Source organism: Petaurus breviceps, unplaced genomic scaffold (assembly GCF_028583685.1).
Source record: "Petaurus breviceps papuanus isolate PSGF00001 unplaced genomic scaffold, PetGlider_PUasm1.0 90895, whole genome shotgun sequence".
Classification (NCBI taxonomy): Eukaryota; Metazoa; Chordata; class Mammalia; order Diprotodontia; family Petauridae; genus Petaurus; species Petaurus breviceps.
This window is the reverse complement of record NW_027187372.1, coordinates 27,902,600-27,924,074: the sequence shown is the minus strand read 5'-3', so window position 1 is coordinate 27,924,074 and position 21,475 is coordinate 27,902,600. Positions and strand designations below refer to the sequence as shown.

The 21,475-nt window shown below is 40.5% G+C and overlaps 1 protein-coding gene across 7 annotated transcripts in view; it reads right to left on the bottom strand.

The window, feature by feature from the left end:
- The window catches only part of PPP1R12B (protein phosphatase 1 regulatory subunit 12B), a 255,505-nt gene that overhangs the window by 25,265 nt on the left and 208,765 nt on the right, over nucleotides 1-21,475 (bottom strand). For all 7 annotated transcript variants that reach the window (XM_069074582.1, XM_069074578.1, XM_069074583.1 and 4 more), the window contains one exon: nucleotides 3,855-3,871. In XM_069074582.1, the coding sequence (XP_068930683.1) occupies nucleotides 3,855-3,871 (17 nt within the window). The remainder of the gene's footprint in view (nucleotides 1-3,854; nucleotides 3,872-21,475) is intronic.

Sequence of the window (21,475 nt, the reverse complement as noted above, 5' to 3'; positions counted from 1 at the left end):
TGTGTGTGTGTGTGTGTGTGTGTGTGTGTGTGTGTGTGTGTGTGTGTGTTAAGTGTCTAAGGCTGAACTTGAACCCAGGTCCTCCTGACTCCAGGCCTGGTGACACCTAGTCATCCCCAAAGTCTCTGTTTTCAAGAAGTTAACAGTCTACTAGAGGAGATAAGACAGGGGATTACAGGACCCTAGATTTAGAGCTGGAAGGGACTCTACAGGGCATTGAGCCCAGCTCCCCCTTCATGTTACAGATAAGGAAACTGAAGCCCAGAGAGGGTCACCCAGAGGCAGGATCTGCACCCATGTCCTCTAACTCCACTGCAACCATGGTGCCTCTCACTTCAAGGATCAGTGATTTCTGTATTAGGGTGATTATACTGCCTCTGAGGAATGCACCTGAACACTCTAAGAGAGGATGTGAGATCTATGCTGTAGGAGGAAAGGCTTCATTTTGGCCTGGGGAGAGGAGGTAAGATGGGAGCTCCAGCAAAGGAAGTGCTTTGGAGATAAGCTAGAGATATGAGTGAAATTTTGATAAGCAAAGCTGGAGTATGGGGAAGGAATAGCACAACTAAGGGGATTGGGACAGAAAAAAAGAAATGTCGTTTCTTAGAACAGTAAATCCAGATTAGCTGAAGAATAGAGTTTGTGTTGTGGAATAGCGGGAGGCAAGGCCATAAAACTGAGCCGGGGCAGTCAGATAGTGAACAGCCTTTAATAATAGGATAACATGAACTGTATTTGGCAGGAAATAGGAAGTCATTGAAAATTTCTGTGAAATTAATAAATCAAGTGACAAGCATTTATGAAGTTCCCACTATGTGCCTAAGTGTAGTGATACAAAAACAAGAATTGAACCATTCTTGTTCCTAAGGAGGTATTTTACTGGGGAGTCTGTGTGTGTGTGTGTGTGTGTGTGTGTGTATACACATACATACACAAGCATATGCATATTATACACATAATATCTATGTTTTTTCAGTCATGTCTGACCCTTTGTGACCCCATTTGGGGTCTTCTTGGCAGAGATACTGGAGTGGTTTTGCCATTTCCTTCTCCAGATCATTTTACAGAAAAGGAAACTGAGGCAATTGGGGTAAAGTGACCTGCCCATAGTTATACACACACAATAGATACAAGAGGGAGGGCCCTCCTGGCTGGGGGTATCAGGAAGGGTTTCATCTAGAAGGTGTTGCCGGAGTGGAGCTTTGAAGGAAACAAGAGAGTGGCAGAGGGAGAGGCGGAAGTGAGGTGAGATGGCATTCCTTACACAGGAGACAGCCAGTACAAAGGCTTGGAGACAAGTTTTCAGGTCAGTCAGTCAGGCAACTAGTATTTATTAAGTGTTTACTATATGCCAGGCACTATACCAAACACTCTAGTGCTCAGATACAAAGAAAGGCAAAAACATAGCTCCTGTCCTCAAGAGTTCACGTTTTATTGAGAATGACACACAAAAATTATACACGTACAAAAATCACATATGTATCCCATTAGATTGAGAGCACCTTGAGGGCAGGCACAGTGCCTGAGGGCACACAGTAGGTGCTTAATAAATGTTTACTGACTGACATATAAGATATCTACAGCATAAATAGAAGGTAATCTTAGAGGAAGGCACCAGCAGGGGAAGTGTGTAGGAGAGGCCTCCTGCAGAGTGGGATTTGAGCAGAATCCTGAGAGGCCAGGGAAGCCAGGAGTCAGAGGTAAGGAGGGAGAGCATTCCAGGCATTGGGCATAGGCTGATGGAGAGAGACAATGTCATGCACACAGAGCAGTAAATGGGCACCTATAGCCAGACTGCAGAGTCTGTGGAGGGGAATAAAGTGTGAGCATGCTGAAATGGCAGAAAGGGGCCCCAGTGTGAGCAGCTTTCACGGCCAAGTAGAGTATTTTATATTGGAGTGTGTCTGAGCATGTGACATGGTCAGACTTGTGCTTTAGGCTGCAAGGGACTTTAAAAGCTAACCAGAGAAGCTTACATTTGACCACAGAAGGGAAGGGAGATGGTGTTTTGGGAATATTAATCTGGAGGTAACCCCCACCAAATGATATCTCCATTCCTATTCTAGAGCTGCTGTGTATCAGTGGAAAAATTAGGGTCCACAGCCTCATCTAGGTCTTCATTGACACCTGATAACCCTTCTACTAGATTAGATTCTTATCAACTTCCTACTTCCCTCCCCACAGTAACTATTTCAAACTTTTCCTTTCCTTCTTTTCCCTACATATTTATTCCCAACACCCTGGTCTTGCCATACAATTCCAGCAGATGACCTTACCTAGTGCCCCAATTCAATGAGAAGAATGTAGCTATCTGTCTTGAGCTCTCTTAGTTTCCCTTTTCATTCCTTAAAACTGAGGATCATCATTCACTTTCTCCTTGTTCCCACTAGTCATAGATGAGGCATCCCTAATCCTCACTAAAGGTAACCCTGAAATCCGTGCCCTCAATTACTTTCCCTCCAAGGCCTTACCTAAAGGTCTGTCTGTCTCTCTAACTCTCTCATTTTTTAATCTCTCCTTTTCCACTTACTCTTGCCTATCCAAGTACAAAAATGATGCTCACTTCTCCTCAATTCTTAAAAGCTTCTTTTCCATTCAGTTACTATCCCTCTCTATACCAAGGTTCACTATTAAACTTCTTTTAAAAAGCTGTCTATACCCAATGCCTCCTCTTCTTCCCCAGTCTGTTCAAACTGCTCTCTCAAAAGGTCACCAGTGACTTTCCAAATACCAAATCCTTTTGTTCCCAGTTTTTATCCTCCTTAATCTCTCTGTAAGCTTTTGACCTTGTTGATCCTTCCTACTGAAGCTCTTTCAGCTCTCCTGGTTTTTTTTTCCTTTTTTCTTCAACTGCTCCCCTTCTCCTTTACTAGTTCCTCTATTGGTGATTCTTTTATATGGCTCTTCCTCTTGGGCCTGTCTGCAGTCTTTTTACTCTTTTCAGTCTACACTTTTTCCCTTAGCAATCTCATTCACTCCTATAGCTTCAACTACAGCATCAATGCAAATAACTTCCAAATTTTCATTTCCCATCCTGATATCTCTTCTGACCTCCAGACACACACCTCTAGATGTCTACGAGATGTCTCCATTTGAATGTTTCACTAGTTCTTTAAATCCAAAATGCCCCCAATTGATTGGTCATCGTCTTTGGCCCCAAACTTACTCCTTTCTCTGACTGGACTATTCTGTCATTAACACCATTATTGAGAGTATAATCTGAGAGCCATCTTTGGCTCTTTGGCCTTCACTTCTCATATCCAGTCAGTTCCCAGGCACTTATTAAATGCCTCCTATGTGACACACCTATGCTAGATGCTGGAGATACACAAGCCAAAATAAAATAGCCTTTGACCTTAGGAGCTTATATTCTGTCAGGGAGGACGTGTACATACATAAGTATATCCACAATAAATATAAGGTAATTGGTGAGGGTAGGAGTGGATATGAGGCACTTGCAACTAGGGAGATCACAAAAGCCCTCACTTAGAAAGTGGCACTTGAGCCAAGATCCTGAAATGATATGTGCTTGGATTGAGGAAAAGGGAAGGGAAGGAAGGGGGAGGGGGCAGGGGAGAGAGAGAAAGACAGAAAGAGAGAAAGAAAGTGAGAGAGAGAGAGGAGACAGAGACAGACCGAGACAGAGAGAGAGAGACAGAGACAGAGAGAAGTTAGGAGGGCATTATACTAGTTCAGATGAGAAATAGTAAGGGACTACAACAGAGCAGTCGCAGTAGGAATGAAAAGTTCCAGAAGAGGGAAACATTGCTAAACTGTGTAAAGGAAAAAGATTAAAGTAAATCATTCTCACATTTAAGTATTAAGCATGCATATAAAACAGGGAAAATTCTTACCTAGAAAGTCTTTCATGCTAGAGAAAGAGGGAGACAAAAGAAAAAAAAAACACAGTATTAGCAAGGAATGGATTATTTCCATTTATAAAACTGTACTCTTGACAAAAGATTCATCTACTTCATAATGGCAATTCAGAATTAAACTGAAAATGGCAAACAATTAACTGTTTTTAAAAGTTAGGATGCTAGACTCTGTCTTCAATGTTCTTGGTGGCATTCTTTCTTCTTTGATACTCTGAATTTGGGACTTTCTGGGCAGCCTTTTCTGGCTTAGTAGGGTGTTAGACCAGAAGCAAAAAATACCCCACTAGGAGTCAAGTAATTTTTTTTTTAAAGCAATTGGGGTTAAGTAACTTGCTCAAGGTTACACCACCAGGTGTTTCTGGGTGGGTGCTGTGTCTGAGCCCGGATTCGATCCCAGGTCATCCCGACTCTGGGGCCGGTGCTCTTACTCACTGTGCTACCTGGCCGCCCCAAATTTTTTTTTAATCACTGACTGTTCTACCACAGCTAGTGGCTAGCCCTGGGTAAATTACTCAAGCTCTTGAGGGTAAGGAACATATTTGTCCTTCTCCAGATCTTTGGGATGTAGTCAGATTAAATGAGTTATGGGAAGAAAAGTATTCTATAAATCCAAGGACAACTGTCAATTATTTATGGTCATTAGAAACAAGTTTTACAAAGATTAATGTCTTTCTAAATTATCTGTGATTTTTATTTGGTTACAGCAATACCTGTATCTATGAGTCTCAATTTCCTCTTCCTGTTACTACTTTTACAAAAGCCCAACCAAGTAAAAAGTTTAAGGGATCTGAATTTCACTTCTTTGTTTACTCTCTTCAGGTGCTACTGAGTAGAAAAACTGTCAAAGACAGGTAAATAAAGGGAGAAGTAAAAGTGCCAGGACAGTCCTGGGGATGCAGGTAATCAATCCCTACATAAATGAGAGTTGTTTACTTTGGAATGTTGAATCAGATTGCTTTCCTACAAACTTTTAGCTGGGTCTGTATTCACAAGAGATTTGATGGTATCACCAAGTCAGTGACATCCCCCTATCCCTTCTCCTGAAGAAATCTCTCACCAACATGAGGAAAACCATATTCCAAGCACATGCAGCATGACAGTTCTCTAGGGCTTTGCCAAAACACATACATAATCTGTACAAAGGAGAGAGGAGACTGATTGGTGCTTCTTCTGGAATACTTGAAGCACTTCATCATTGTGGGTTTCTATCAACACAGATCCCAAAGCCTGCCCTGTATGACTTATGACTCTTTACTAGCTGCTGTGGCCAAAAATTCATCACCTGGTGGTCAACCTCAGGGTGAGCTTTCTAATGGAGCCAGGATGATCTTTTTATGATAATACAGAGAATCTACTTCAGGGCCTGCTCTTGAAGCTTTTCCAGCTTGGCGGGACTTGCTGGAGACTGCCTGGCATTGCCTTCTAGAACCCAGGGTCAGCCCCATACTACAGGAGGCATTAGACTAGGACTCTGGTGGAGAAGAAAAGAGCCCAAGGTCCATCCTAGTGTCTTTTGTTACTTCTATAAAGGACTACACACAAACCTTCCTGAACTATTCACAGAAACATAGAATCTGAGAATAGGAATGGATCTCGGATGCCATCAAGTCTATCCCATTCCTGTATAAGAATGCTCTCTACAACATTCCTGAATAATTATTTAGTCTTTGCTTCTGAAGCACCCCATTCCACTGTTGGGTGGCTCTAATTTTTAAGAACTTCTTCCTGACTGCAAACCCAAATCTATCTCCTTGAAACCTCTACCTGCTGTTCCAGTTGGGTCTTGTAGTGCCAAGCAGAACAAGTTGAACCCCTCTTTCACATGATACCCCTTCAAATACCTGAAGAAATCTATTAAATCCCCCAAGTTTCTTCTTCAGGATAAACATCCTCAGTTCCTTCAGCTGATCTTTATTCACCATGACCTTGAGACTCTTCATCATCCTGGTCTCTTTTGGACACTCTCTGATTTATCTATATGGTGCCCCAAATAAACACACGATTTTGGATGTGGCATGAGGAGGGCAAGTTCATGGAGCCTTCTTCCAAGATGGGTGTTCCTGCCTTCTTGACTTCCCCTGATCACTACTTCCCCTGCTTCACTATGCCCAGTTTCTCAGGATGTGTGGCTTAAGGCCTCCTTACCCTTTTAAGAGCTAAACACCATTTCAATGCACTGACTCTGCTTCTATAATATTGTTATTTCACTTGTAAAAATGTTTTTAGCTTCCCTTTCCAGCTAATCGCTCATGTTTTCTGTTAAGATTTCAGCTAAATCTGTTGCGTTAAGCTTTTTTCATAGAATCTGGCAGTAGCTTCTATAGTCAAGAAGCAATCTTTTTTTTTTTTCCACCAAGACAGGGGAATTAGGAAGGGATTAGCAGTTCTCTTGATAGATATTAGTTCTTGAAGTTTATGTATCAAAGCAATGCTAATCCTTTTTGCTGACAGTCTTACTTACAAGAATAAATGATTATGATAATATCCCACTTAATTTACAGCTGCACAGGTAGCATGACAAGGCTATTTGGGTCTTGCAATCACATAGAAGAAAATCCTGAGACAGACATCAAACACAGTGAACATAGTGAAGGGGCTATGAGAGGAAGCCGTGAGCCACTGAAGGGTTTGTTTGGTGTGAAATTAAAAAATGACTTGACACGACTATATAGCAATGAGAGCCACGCAAATTCTGAATGAAGAGGCCCAAAATAATTTTTCATAAATGAGTCAATGTTAGCATGAGGCAGGAGGACAAAGCATCAATGCAATAAATCTTGGTACGCCACCACAATTTCTTACTCCAGAGGGTTTACTGTATTGGGCATTTCACAAAGGCAGCAGACGAAATGGCTTTTTGCAAGTCAGGATTTTTACCTGCTTTGAGTCACAATGGGAGGTTAATACTCCCAAAAGGGATTAGAAAAGGCAGGTTGTGATAACATTCTTTGTCACCAGCTGGTCTTTGATGAACTATTGTGGAAAAATGTTTACATATAGAATGACCCTCAAAACAAGAAAAGACAGAGAAGCACTTCTATATCAGACATAAGATTGAGATTGAGCATTCAAATCTGTGCCAACAATTTTTTTTTCTTTTTTTTGATGGCCAGGCAATTGGGGCAAGGTGACTTGCCCAAGGTCACATAACTAGTAAATGTCAAGTATCTAAGGTCAAATTTGAACTCAGGTCCTCCTGACTCCAGGGCTGGTGCTCTATCCATTGCATCACCTAGCTGACCCTGTGCGAAAATTCTCATTCTCTTCTATCTAGTCCTTGCTCTGAACTTTTACCCAGCCTCTTCTGTAGATGGCTGTGAACTTCTTAAGAATGTGGACTTGCTTCCTATCAGGCTTTGGTGGTCATTTTTAGTGGGCTCTTGCAGTTCAGCCCAAACCACCAGAAAGGGAATTGCATTATATAAAAAGCTGGGGGTCATCCATGCTGGGATTCAAGGTGGGGAGATCAATAATTTAGCACAATGCAAGTATCTACTTTTCAAGGAAGGCAGAAATTTCATGTTTCTAAAGGGATACACAAGTGTCTGCCCATGCTAGGAATGTTTCCTTAAGCCCTTTGTATGTATCGCCTATGGACAATTTACTGCCAGCATGGGAGGTAGGACAGCCTGACACTGTACAAGTATTTGAGTTCATTTCCTCAGTTTTTGGCAAAATAGCTCAAGTTTACAAAAAGTCAAATGATACTTTCTGATAGTTTCCTTGACACAAAGTTCTTGAACTTTGCACTTCTTTTTTCTTGATTCCCTGATATCTCACTAAGTTAGGAATTGATCATTCACTTCAGACAGAAAAGTTAAGGAGGGCAGATGAAATGTCATAAGAGATTTACTTTTAATTTTTCCTTTCTATCCCTTTGTGGCTGAATATATATGTTCTGGTTCATGGTGTTCAATAGTCATTCTTTAAATGCCAATCCAGCAATGTGGACTACTGAGGGAAAGCTGGGAAGAGACTGATAAAGCAGAGGATGAGAAGTATTTCTAAATAGCTCCATGGGGGCAATATTAGTTGGAAATGGTGAGTAAGGAAGCAACATAGTAAAGAGAAATAGAGCTCAGCATGATGAATTTATATCAGTACCTGAAACTCAACATATCTGAAACTAATCTTTTTTTTTTTGGAGATAATTTAATATTCCATTTTTCCCAAAATAATTTTTAACAGTTTTTTTTAAAATTTTGAGTTCCAAATTCTCTTCCTCATCTTCCCCCCTTTGAGAAACTAAGCAATCTGACATAGGTTATATATGTGCTGTCATGGAAAACATATTTCCATATTAGTCATATTGTAAAAGTGAACACAAACAAAAACAAATCACCCAAAACAAAACAAAACAAAAAAACAAACAAGAAAAATAAAGTTTTAAAAAAAGGTGTGCTTCAATCTGTATTCAAACTCCATGAGTTATTTCTCTACAGGTGGACAGCATTTTTCATCATAAGTTCATTAGAAATGTCTTGGATCATTGTATTGCTGAGAATAGCCAAGTCATTCACAGTCGATCACTGTATAACATTGCTGTTACTGTGTACACTGTTCTCATCTTACTTTGTTTTAATTTAAGTAAGTCTTTTCAAGTTCTTCAGAGAGCACCCTGGTCATTATGTCTTACAGTTCAATAGTATTCCATCACAATCATATACCATAACTTGGTCAACCATTCCCCAATTGATGGGCATCACCTCAATGTCTTACTGAGATGCAGCTTGATGCTGCTAGCTTGAGTCCTGACTGTCCTATACTTTGCTCCACTTTCATCCTGGTGCAACAGACCTTTCCTTTTCACCCTCTAAGTTGATTTGGGCTGGAAAATTGTTTCACCCCATCCTTTTGTGGGTTCTGCCACTACAGAAATTGTTTTTAAGCATTATTTTAAAGTTGTTTGGAAGGGAATTTGGGAGAGCTCAGGTGAGGCCCTGCCTTTTCTCTACCATCTTGGTTCTGTCCCTAATCTAAAACTGATATAATCTTTCCTCCTTTATAAAAAATTCTTGTTAGCAGCAGCCTATCATTCATACTCAAAACCATTTTTGATTCCTCTCTCTCCTTTGCCTATCACCCTATTCTATTAATTCTAACTCTAAAGCCTTACCATCTTTACTCTAGTTCAGAATTTAATTACCCCTACTTTGGATTACTGAAAGAGCCTCCAAACATATCTTCCCAGCTCAAATCCCTGTCCCCTTCAATTCAGCCTACACAATGCTATCAGATTAATCAGAAAGCCATGGGACTCAGAGAGGGAGGCCTTAGAGAACATCTCAGTTTAGTGTGACATACAGTGTAGAGCTCCTCCCACTGTACCACATCGCTCAAAAACATAAACAGCCTCCCTATTAACCTGCTCAGTAAAGTTAAACTTCCACAGTCTGGCACTAAACACCTTCCACAGTATCATTTTTATCCTTTCCAGCCTTACCTCATACTAACTATATATAAATCATCTAGAAATTCAAAAGTCATCCTTTAGCCCAGTAGGCATGATTTTCTGAACACATACTATAGTTTTCCATCTTCGTGTTTTTGCTTATAGCAATTTTTATACCTAGAATGCTTTGTCCCATTATTTTCACTTGTAGAAACTTACTTTCAAGGTCTGCCTAAAACAGCACCTTTGCCATGAATCCTCAGCCAGAACGGATTCCTTCCGCCTCTGACCTGAGTGTTTTGCACCTGTCATACTCTATTTGGAATTGTAGTCATTTTTCTACATGGCTAAATTTCCATTTTGTGACCTAGGGTTGGTCCTACTTAACCTCTTTAAAACTATCAGTTGTGGAGAGGGTGCTGACCTTATGTGACTAAAGGAGTTATTATGGACCTGAGTAGTCCATCTGCCAATGAAATCACAGGTCCAGTTCTCCCTAAATTTCCACATCAGCCTTATATAAATTCCTTGAGAGTAGGATCTATGTTTGTTGTTAAAATCATGCTCTGTGTTCCTTTTCAGCATTTAAAATATGGTAGGCACCTGATAAACATTTACTGAATTTAATTCTTCAGAGAGAATTAACTGAGGTAGTTCAGAAAGAGGACAGTACCCAAAGGGATATCATAGAACAGAAAGCCCAGTCTGTCCCAGGACTTTTCAGAGATGTTGATGGTGCTAGTGCCTGGTGGAGGAGTCAGTCCCCGCCAGGATTTGTTAAGAACTACTTTCCCTCGCCCACCACTTTTGCCCCCCCCGTAGGTTCCACTCTACTTTAGATCTGCTGCTTTCTTCACAGAGTTTTGGAAGCTCAGTGAGAGTAGACAGTGTGACATACTATTCCAGAAAACTGCTCTTAGGTTCAAAGAAGAGAAGACCATAACCTAGGAATAAGGAAATGACAGTTCTCTTGGATAGTGTTCTAATCACATTGGAGTTGGAGTATGTATTCAGTCCTGGGTGCCACATTTTAGGAAAGAGAGAGTTCTAGAGGAGGGAATCCAGGATGGTAAGGGGTGTCTCAAGTTCAGGCCATAAGAGGTTTTGTGGAAGAAACTGGAGATATTTAGTCTAGATAAGTGAAGACTTAAAGAAGGTGTAATAAGTACCTTCAAGGAAGGCAGTAGATCAGAGAAGAGTTCCATGTTTGATGTGAAAGGACCTGGATTCAAATCCCAATTCTGCCAACATCAGTTATGTGAACCTGGGCAAGTCATTCAACTTCTTTGTGCCTCAGTTTCCTTATCTGTAAAACGGGATTGAACTAAATGATCTCAAAGTTCCTGTCCAGCTCTAAATCCATGAGCCAAAGTATTTGAAATGATAAAAAATGAAAAAGAAACTAGGTGTACTCTGTCTGGTGTCTGAGGGCAATGGGAGGAAGTCGTGGAGGCTAATTAACGCTTGATAGAAAGAAAAACTTTTTAATAAATAGAGCTATCAAACATTGGGCTGTGTTGAGCTGTGTTGGGAGGTGGTGAGTGTCCCCTCATTAGCTATCTTCAAGCAAAGGCTTGATAACTACTTGTTTGTTATAATACAATGGGTGTTCAAGTTTAGATATGGGTTGTATTAGTTTAGGGGCTTTTAACCTGGGGTCCAACAACCTCTTGACAGATTTTAGGAAATGTGTAAACTTAGATAAGAAAAAAAAAAGACATACATATTTTCACTAACCTCTAACTAAAATTTGATATTTCCTTCAATTATGAAATTTTAAAAAGACAAAAAAACTTCTGAGAAGGGGCCCATGACACAAAAAGGCAAAGAATCCCTTAGTCATTAAGGTATTTCTCAACTATAAAATTTTATAATTCTGTCATCTCTTTTAAGAAGACATTTGAACTTCTAGCCAACATATAATCTTATATATAGATGCCTCTAATACTTGCTGAAAAAAGGATAGTAGCTGAAGGGACTTTCAGGTCACCACTAAGAGTCCAGTGGAAAACAATATATGATCACTTTTAAAACTAGGTTTTATTATTTCTCTGATGGGATTAAAAGATGTTTAAAGAAAGAATTATTCTCTCTGTTCTTATGGCTCAACCAGGAGCAATGTATTACATACAGAGTGCTACAGAGAAGAAAAGACTGAACACTGTTCAGGATCTAACAAGAAGACAGAGATGAAAAGAAAGTCACCAGGTAGATATATTATTCTTAACAATGCTCCAAATGCAACATTCTGATGTATTCTACCTTTCCCCACTTGAAGTTCCCTTGTAATATCCCCATGATTTGGGCCCTGCTTCTAATAAAAGAGCAGAACAGAATCTCACCATTGTTCTTATGGCAAAACTGGAAAAAGGTAGGAACCATGGCTGGTTTTGATTTGCAAACCGTGCAGGGCTCCCAAAACAGCAGAGACAGACTTAGGAGGGAAAACCCATAAAAGCTTTTAACTTGAAAGTTATCAGGAGTCCAGGAAAGCACATAATTAAAACCAAACTCTTTCAATAAAGTTTAAAATAAAATTGTGGCTCTGGACGGGTGGGGAGGAAGGGACTGCTGAGATTAGTTTAACTTGCGTTCCTCTGGAGCCAGAGCCTGGCCCCACAAGGATGGGAAAAACCACCACCACCACAACAAAAATGCCCCAAACAAGTTATATTTACATTTCCCCCAAAGAGAAACTAAGCAGGAGGAGCATTTTATATCATGTTCTGGTGCACTGGCTAAGCCTGGGGAATTGAGCCATTCTGGGATGGGCTGTGGAGAACTAATTTTTTTCTCTTTCTCAGATTATTCATTCATTAATGACATATGACCAAGTAAATGATCTGAGCATGGCTGCTTCTAAAGATCTGCTAAGGTCAGGTGTAAGAAACATAAGCCTGAGTTAAATCAGCTGCCCTTTTAAGGCTGAACAGTATTGCTTCTACCCAAAGAGGCAGTCTAGTTCAGCCTGCTGTCTCTGGTCTTCCTCTAATCCAACCCAAACAAAGAACAGCCTTCCCTTTCACTGAAGTACTCCAAGGAGGATTGGTCTTCCAATCCCCTCAACTTCCCATCTCAGTTTCTTGTTTCGTTCTGAACTGTTCTTCTGGGTTTCTGGAGTTCAAATGAATATAAATGGTAATGATAAAAAAAATCACAATAATACATAATTTTTAAAAACTCACATTTTCAAAGTACTTTAAGGTTTATCAAACCTCACAATCCTAGGAGGTAGGTGGTACAATATAATTATTCCTGTTTTATAAATGAGAAACCTGCATCTCAGAGAAGTGCCATGATGAAAAACTGGGAAGGAAATTCAGGGTTGAGGATAAGCCTTTTGTTAACTTTTTGACTTTTGTTAATTCATTATTAATTGTTAATCATGTAAAGGCAAGGTCACTGAAGGAAGCTACAAGAGCACCTAAAGAGCATCTTGGGAATAAACGATGCATGCTCTGTATCCCTCTTCAGAGGGGTCACTCTAAGTTACTCACGACCCCAAGGGATGGGATAACGGGTGCATGTTATTTCAGGACAGTTCAAACTCAAAGGCAATCTAAGTGGGATAAACAGCCAGGCACAAATGACTTCAGTGTCATTTTCCTTTCTTGATCATTATTATTATTTATTCTATGCAGAACATTATCAGCAAAATCAGAAACTACAGGAAGCCTAGAATCTAATTCAAGTTAATGATACAAATATTTGTGAAGCATCCCTGCCAACTAAGCTAAGGTCATAAGGTCTAGGGGTAAAAATCCTGTAGAAGTCATCTTGTCTAAAGCCTTCATTTCACAGAGGAGTAAACCGAGGGTTAGAGAGGTGAAGTAATTTGCTCCAAGTAATACAAATGACCAAACAGAGCCAGGATTTGCAACCAGGTCCTCTGACCCCAAAGCTAAGGCTTTTACCACTACATTCTTTTGCTTCCTCTTAACATTTTATATAAAGAGAAGAGGTTGTTTTCATTACATACCATAAATTCTGGTATATCTTGCTTTCACCACATCTCCAGGAGAATAAGTGGAAGCTAGGACTGCTTCTTTCCTCTCCCTTTACAGATGAAGAAGCTAAGCCACAAAAGTAAAGCGACTGAGTTCATCATACAGAGTGGAGCCACACCTAGAATTCAGTGTCCTGACATCTGCCCCTGTGCTATAATCATTAGATCCTATTGCTTCTATGGGCTATGAGCACTCAAGTTTTTATTTTCTTTCTTTCTTTTTTTTTTTTTTGGAGGGCAATTGGGGTTAAATGACTTGTCCAAGGTCACACTGCTAGTTTTTGTGTTAAGTGTCTGAGGGTGGATTTGAACTCAGGTCCTTATGAATCCAGGGCCGGTGCTCTATTCACTGCACCACCTAGCTGCACCACAAGTGTTTATTTTCAATCCAGACAACACATTTCTGTGAGAAAGCTCACAGTTCCTGAGAGAATTTCGAGCTCTCTTTTAAAGACTTAGAAACCCTGCCTGTGACAGTGCAAATCTGAGAAGAGGCCAAGGATGCCCTAAGGCATCTGAGGCAAAGCCCACATTACACTGCTGGTTCTGAAGCCCTTAAGGTGCACAGAAACATCTGCCTTCAGCCCCTCTCCAGCCTGCGCCATTGCCATCTCATCTGCACAGGACTTATGCCTCCCATGCTTCCTCTGGAAGCTCTCCTCCACCGTTGGGCTGCTTATACTGGAAGGACTTCCTCCCTCCAGCCTCCAGTCTAAGGAAGAGGCTGGTCAAAGGTATCCACGCTTCTCTCCAGGGCCTACTGCTCATTTCCATAAGGACCTCCTCTGTGGTGCCCCGTAGTCAGGTCCCTCTCTACTCCCTGCCTTCAGTTTCCTTTGAGGTTCTTCCCTTGTTAGAATATCAGCTGCCTGTTTGTATTTGTATTCCTAGTACTTAGTGTATAATAAATACTTGTTGACTGACAGACCAACTGGTTAGTCTAAACCAGGGGGCAGAAGGGAGGGGGGGATGGGACCTGTGGCCTTGAGACCACATGTGGCCCTCTAGGTCCTCAAGTGCAGCCCTTTGACTGAATCCAAACTTCACACAACAATCCTTAAAAAAAGGATTTGTTCTGTAAAACTTGGACTGTAGTCAAGAACCTAGAAGATTACATGAGGCCTTGAGGTCACAGGTAACCCACCCAGGTCTAAACCATAGTCACTAACCTTTCTAGTACTTGGCCTAGATAAGATTAAAGTAGAATCAATAGCTTGAAAATGCGGTACATTTCTAAAGTTACATTTCTAATATTTACAATCTTTTCCCCTTTTTTCCCTGTTCCCTGCATGATTTATTTTGGAGCCTAGCCACATTTTGGGACAATATCGATTTGCATCTTTATTTTACTTTACAATACTTGATGAGATTTGCTCTTAAGGACATAAAAAACTCCCCTCAGTTAGTATATCCCTCTTAAGATATCACTATGTCAGAAAAGGGTGACAGATCATGTAATACATCATAGATGCAAAAAGTCCTTGCAAATCTACTTTTTGAATGAATTCACTTTTCTCATCCCTACCTCAATTTTGCAGTCTTTTGCCTCTTCTGGATCATGGCTCTTGGACTTGTTGGTTACCACCACAACCACAGCCCTAGGCATTAAACTTTCCATGTCCACAATTGGGGTGAAGGAGTTTCAATATGATAAAGGTCAAAATCCAGAAACCTAGTTGGGTTGCAGTCATTTTAATTTTCTTTGGATTAGCTTGTGAATCAAGACCTATGCAAAGAGGTTAGAGTCTCTGATGAAGGCCAGACAGAGGATTCCAAAAGAGGACGTGAATGACAGTTACTGAGGATTTCAAAAGAGGAAGTGAATGGTAGGTACTGAAGTAACAGAAAGGAATCTTTTCATTGAGGAGGCACTACTAGAGGCCAGGCTCCCTTCTCTCTCTTCCCCTCCACTGCTCTGGAGTGACAGATGGAAAAGTGGACCAAGCTGGAGGTCCAGTCATTGGCCTTGATTTGGAGGAAGCAAGAATTCTTCAGTGGCTTCAATGGCCCTTTCCAGAGGACCAAAGGGTTTAAGAGCAAGGGGCACTGAGGATTGATCAGGTAATAGTGTTTATTCTAGGTAGGCATATCCCAAAAAATGTAAGTGAAAGGAGTGCTGGTATGTTAGGACAAATGATCGTCTGTCATATGATAAAATGACAAGTTTCTTCATCTGAAAAATGGGGATAATAATAGTATCTACTCCTCAATTCTGTTGTGAGGATCGAATGAGAACATAATTGTAAAGTGCTTTGTATGGTGCCTGGCACACAGTAGTTGCTGTATAAATGTTAGTTTGTTTGTTATTGTGATTATTATTGCTATTATTATGATAAGGAAAAAGACTGGCAATAGAGAAGCAAAACAACGTGATATGACTTAACCAACACCGAGTTCGGAGAAGCAGACTTTTATATTCCCTTTTTACAAGGACAATGGTGAGCATTCTGAGCTCACCGTTCAAGCCATTAAACCCACACGGTTTTTCAGCATTAATCAGAGGTGGGTAATAAGGAGCTGGCTGAGGGTTTAAAGGAACAGAATTCCTGGATCCCAGTTCTTTCAAGTGCTGTAAGAGCTAGAGATCAATACAAGAATTTTGGGAAGTCTGTTTTTGCCTCTTTTGTTCTCACCTTGGACCCAGGGATCTTAACCTTTTTATTGTGTCATAGGCCCCTTCTGGCAGTCTGGACACCTTACAATAAAGCTTTTAAATGTATAAAATAAAATGCATACGGTTTCAATGGAAATCAATTACAATTAAAATGTAATTTTTTTTTCCCTATCCTAGTTAAAAAACTTTCTGAAATATACTGATTCACTAATCCCAGGCTGAGTACCTCTGCCTTAAACATTTGTATAACTTAATATGGGAATCATCTCTAGCTGCTAGGAAGAAAGATCAGAAACAAAGCTTTTAATAATTTTATATACTAGTTTTCTTGTTCAATACATGGCATAATACATGGTCTAAGAAGTAGCTCTTATTCACAAAGTGACCTACAATTTGGGCAGGTAGGTGATAAAATAGAGTACTGAGCCAGGAGTCAACAAGACTCATCTTCATAAATTCAAATATGGCCTTAGATAATTATTAGCTGTGGGACCCTGGGCAAGTCACTTCACTCTGTTTTCCTCAGTTCCCTCATCTGTAAAATGAGCTGGAGAAGGAAATGGCAAACCACTCCAGTATCTTTGCCAAGAAAACCCCAAATGAGGACACAAAGAGTAGGTCAAGGCTGAAATAACTCAACAACAACACCTACAATTCTCCCATCCACAGGATATTCCTTGCCAATTTCATCAGAAGAAACTCTCTAAATAGGTTTAAGAGAGGGCCAAGAGGTTGCAGAGTCTGAAAAATGCAGTGGAAAAGCCCAACATGTTTTTAGGGATCAGACCCTGTGATCAAAAGTTATAGATGTGAGACAACAATCAATTCCTCACAATATATATATTTATTCTGTGTCTATAATGTTCACAGTCCTGTGCCAGGGACCATGGAGACTAAAGTAGGAGATATAAATCCTACCTTTATGAACTTAAACTGGGGGTGGGGAGAGGAGATAAACATATAAAACAATTGGTCTAATATGAGTGCTTATACAGGAAAAACAAAAAGAATACAGGAGAGCAATGCTATAATATAATCAAAGTACGTGGCATAGACAATAAATATTACATATAAGCTATCAGGAAAGGCAAAATAATGGCTGGAGTTATTGGAAAGGCTTCATGGAGGAAACAGGGTTATTTCTGTGTAATGTACAGGGACGAGTAGGCCTCACTGAAAGTGAGTGAAGCCAGGCTGCGTGGCTTGGTTCTGGATCACGTTGTGAGACACCTGGAAGGACACTGGAAGGAAGGAATGCCAGCTACCCTTGTTGGGTGCACAGCTACTAACAGTAAAACTGTGCTCTGAGCAGGACTGGGAATACTGAAATCTGAGTCCTCACTAAACTCCTCAATTCCTTCTTCCCCATAGAGGTGGTTGGCCTTTGACCCTTCGATCCTGGAAGGAATACTTTGAATTTTGGAATTTTCTTTCAGTTCAAAAGTCAAGACACAGCAGGGTGTTGTAGCTATGGCACCAAAACTGGAGTCGGGTTCGAAACTTGCCTAAGACATGCACCACCCACACGACCCAGTAGTCACGGGCCTTTCTGTGTCTATGTCTGTCTCCTCCCCTGTAACATGGGGGTCTCTGAGATCTCTTCCAGATCTAACTCTCGGATCCTATGATGCCTTAGGTGCTTTGAGAATCACAGAAAACGTCTAGGAGGTCATCTATTCTAATCTTATGTTACAGAAGAGTTAAGCCTATAATATATAGGTTTTCTGACTCCAAACCTAGTCCTCTTTCTGCTAGAGCAGAGCCCATTAATTAAACATTAATTCAGATTTCTCTAATTTAGAATTGTAATAAACTGAATAGGTGCTGGTTTAAAATATGCCTGTGAGAATAAGGTTTCCTAAGAAAATCAGTAGGGGGCAGCTAGGTGACGCAGTAAGCAAAGCACCGGACCTGGAGTCAGGAGGACTTGAGTTCAGATTCCACCTCAGACACTTAACACAAAAAAACTAGCCGTGTAACCTTGGGCAAGTTGCTTAACCCCAATTGCCCTCCAAAAAGGCAAAAAACAAAACAAACAAAAAAAACCCAGTAGTATAAACAAAATGCTTTTCTGAAAAAAAAAGTGCTTTTCAAGGATTTGAAAATCAGTTAGCAATGCCATTTACATATACCAGTGTTGCACTAATTGCAAATGGAAGGTATATACTTACTAATAAGAATGGATAGAGAAGTTCTACTTGAAAAGACTTAGTCCCTATTTCTATAATTATACATCTATTTTTTTTTTTTTGCTTTTTGGAGGGCAATTGGGGTTAAGTGACTTGCCCAAAGTCACATGGCTAGTAATTGTGTCAAGTGTCTGAGGCTGGATTTGAACTCAGGTCCTCCTGACTCCAGGGCCAGTGCTCTATTCACTGTGCCACCTAGCTGCCCCTATACATCTATTTTTAAAAATTAGACAACAAAAACAAATATATTTTATGTGCACAGATTTGCCTTTTCAACTAATTATTTTTCCAGATAAAATTTTTAGACAATTTTCCCAAGGTATAACTACATACACAGGAACATACCTGCTCTGTTCCTAATTAGATTTAATACTCAAGAATATATCATAGCTCACATTCAGTTGATTCCAAAATTATCAAGAAAGAGGTTTTTCCAGAGCTGGTAGGAGCTTCTGGTCTCTTCTTGGACTTCTGTCCTTTTATTTTGTCCTTATATTCCTTGTACTGAGTACAGTGCTGTAGTAAGCACTTAATCAATGCTTGTTAGAGACTCGAAGAGTAGGGGCCCGCATCAATTGCTTAACAACTTGGGGAGATCTGGTGAGGAGCTGAATAGCCAGAATGAGATGGTAGGATTACTTCTGGATTTTGTTTAAGTAGGCGAATTCTTGCTCCCTCTTTCCTTGGATAGATATCCAAGAGCTCTACTCTTCCATCTCACCAGAGAATGTGAGCTTGTTTCCCTATTCACATAAGGCTTTCACAACCAGTTTATATTTCTATAAAGAAAGCAAACCACCAGAGTGAGGAAGAACATGGAGCTGGGATTGTTTTCAGTAGTTTCAGTTTAGCTGTATTAATGGGCTGAGAAAGACCGGCCCCGTCTCTCACAGGCCTCCTTAGATCCCACGTCTAATGGGCAAGGTTCATCAGAAGAAGAGGCACCAACCCCTGGGGTGCACGACTGCAGCCACCGGACTTCGCCTGCCTCGCTCTTCTTGGCTGTTGTTGTTCAGGTATTTTCAGTCAGGTCAGACTCTTGGTGACCCCATTTAGGATTTTCTTGGCAAAGACATTGGAGTGGTCTGCCATTTCCTTCCCTGGCTCATTTAACAGATGAGGAACTGAGGCAAACAGGGTTAAGTGACTTGCCCAGGGTTACATAGCTAGTAAGTGTCTGAAGCCAGATTTGAACTCCAGTCCTGGCACTTTATCCACTGCACTACCTGACTGCCCCTTCCAGGATACTATTATATTAATTATAAATTACAAAGTTTCTTTGGAAAGACCCATATAATGAAAGATATGACAATTCTTAAGCCAAAAAGGTTTTTCTCAAGGGTTAAGCGATTCTAGAAAGCTCCCTGCCACAGGAGTCAGCCTAACACACTTCGTGTCTGTGCTTCTAGTGTAACTTAAAGAATATGGCTAGGTTTCAAGGCTGGGCTAGAGAGCCAACTCCCTCCTTAAGGATAACCACCACCCACACTCAACAATGAATAGGTCAAACTCACAACTAAGGAGGGGTCGAGTCCTGATGGGAAAGCCAACTCTGATCATTAAACCCTTTTTCTAAAAGCTATCTGTAGATCAATTTAAATTATGCTAATCCGATTAAAGATACTTGTGTTTAGAAAGGGGGGGGATAAGAGGCTCTTTAATTTTTGATGAGTTTTAATTTTTTTGTTACTTTTTTTAGTTATCAAGCTTTTATCTTTCTCCCTCTGAGCCCCACCCAGTAGTGTGCTGCAGTCAGCTTGAAATGGCTTTGGGGAGAATATTATTAAACTTTCAATGCGAGCATTTACACCTTGTAAAGAGGCAAATCAGGGCTTGATTTATTTTTGTTGTTGTTCTTGATTGTCTAAATATAATAAAGTGATGGGGAAAATGTTAATAATGCAGATTAAATTTAAGTGTGTCAAACACACCTTTCACCCCCACCTCTTCCTGCCCCAACATTTAGCAATGATTGCTGAACGTTTACTAGCATACCCCTGCTCCCCTCCCACTGGAAAAAAAAATTCTTGTAACAATTATACACACACACACACATATGTATATATATGAATATATATACACATGTACATATACATACATACACAAGCAAAATAAATTCCCATATTGACTATGCCTAAAAATGTATCTTACTCTGCATAATCTTTTTAGAAGCTGCAATAACTATCTCTTACAATTCTATTCTAACATGATTACTTTCAGAGTGCTTTCATATCATGTTCACATTTAATCTTCTTAAGGTGTATGTGTACAAAGGTCATAGAGTAGTGAGGCCTAACTCAAATACAGCACACCACATTTTGAACTTGGGCTACCTTCCAGTAGACAATACACATATACTTACTTTAACAGATTCAACTGACTGCCTAGGTTATCCTTGGAAAACCAGAGCTAAAGAGGTGACTAGGTTCTATAACAGAGAGCCAAAGAAACATCCACAACATCTAACTAAAGGAACAAAAAAAAAAGGTGCCAAGTCTCCTGATTGCCCCCTGCCCACCTGCCTGAGAGGGGTGACTTTTTTTTCCTGACAAAAACTGGATTAAAGAGAAGTGCAGTTCTATCTGCCCCACTTGTGTGCAGCTCTTTTTCCCTGACACTGGGACATAGCTCTAAGCTAGATGGGGCAAATCTAACAAGTGTAGGGTTTGCAGGATTCCTCTTCCCCTAAAGAGTGCTACTCATACATGGTTCAAGTTTTCCACTTACCGGCGACCCCTCATTTAAAAGGAGCAAGGACAGGAGCAGTCACATACACACACACACACACACACACACACACACACACACACACACCAGACTCTGGAGAAGAAGCTTCTGCTTTCATAAACTCTTCCCAAGTCTCAGTGGAACCAGACTTTGGCTTCTGCCCGTCTCTGTGTCTTTGCTCTTCCTCCTCATTTCCACTTAGAATTCCTAGCTTCCTTCAAAGCTCGGCTCACGGCCACTTCTGGCGTGAGGCCTTCCCTGAATTCTGCCCTCTATTAGTGCCTCCTCCCCACTCCACGGGACTGAGGACTTCCTTGGTACATGCTCTGTATTTACATGCCCTTTATGCTATTGAATGTAATCTTCCTGAAGGCAGGGATTGCTTCATTTTTGTCTTTGTACCTCTGGTGTCTAGAAAAATGTGTAGAACATAGTAGGTGCTTAAATAAATGATTGTTGATAGATGGACAGATGTTAATGATGCTACCAATCACAAACCTAAATACTTGACCAATATCAGTGGGGAAATCTTTTCTTATCTCTATGCACAGAAACCATTCTTGCCTATGAAACTGTCTTTGGTTTGAAGAGTTATTGTATATTGGATTTTCTTGATTAGAGTTAAAAATGATGCTGTAGTGGTCTTAATTAGAGAGAAAATGGTTAACA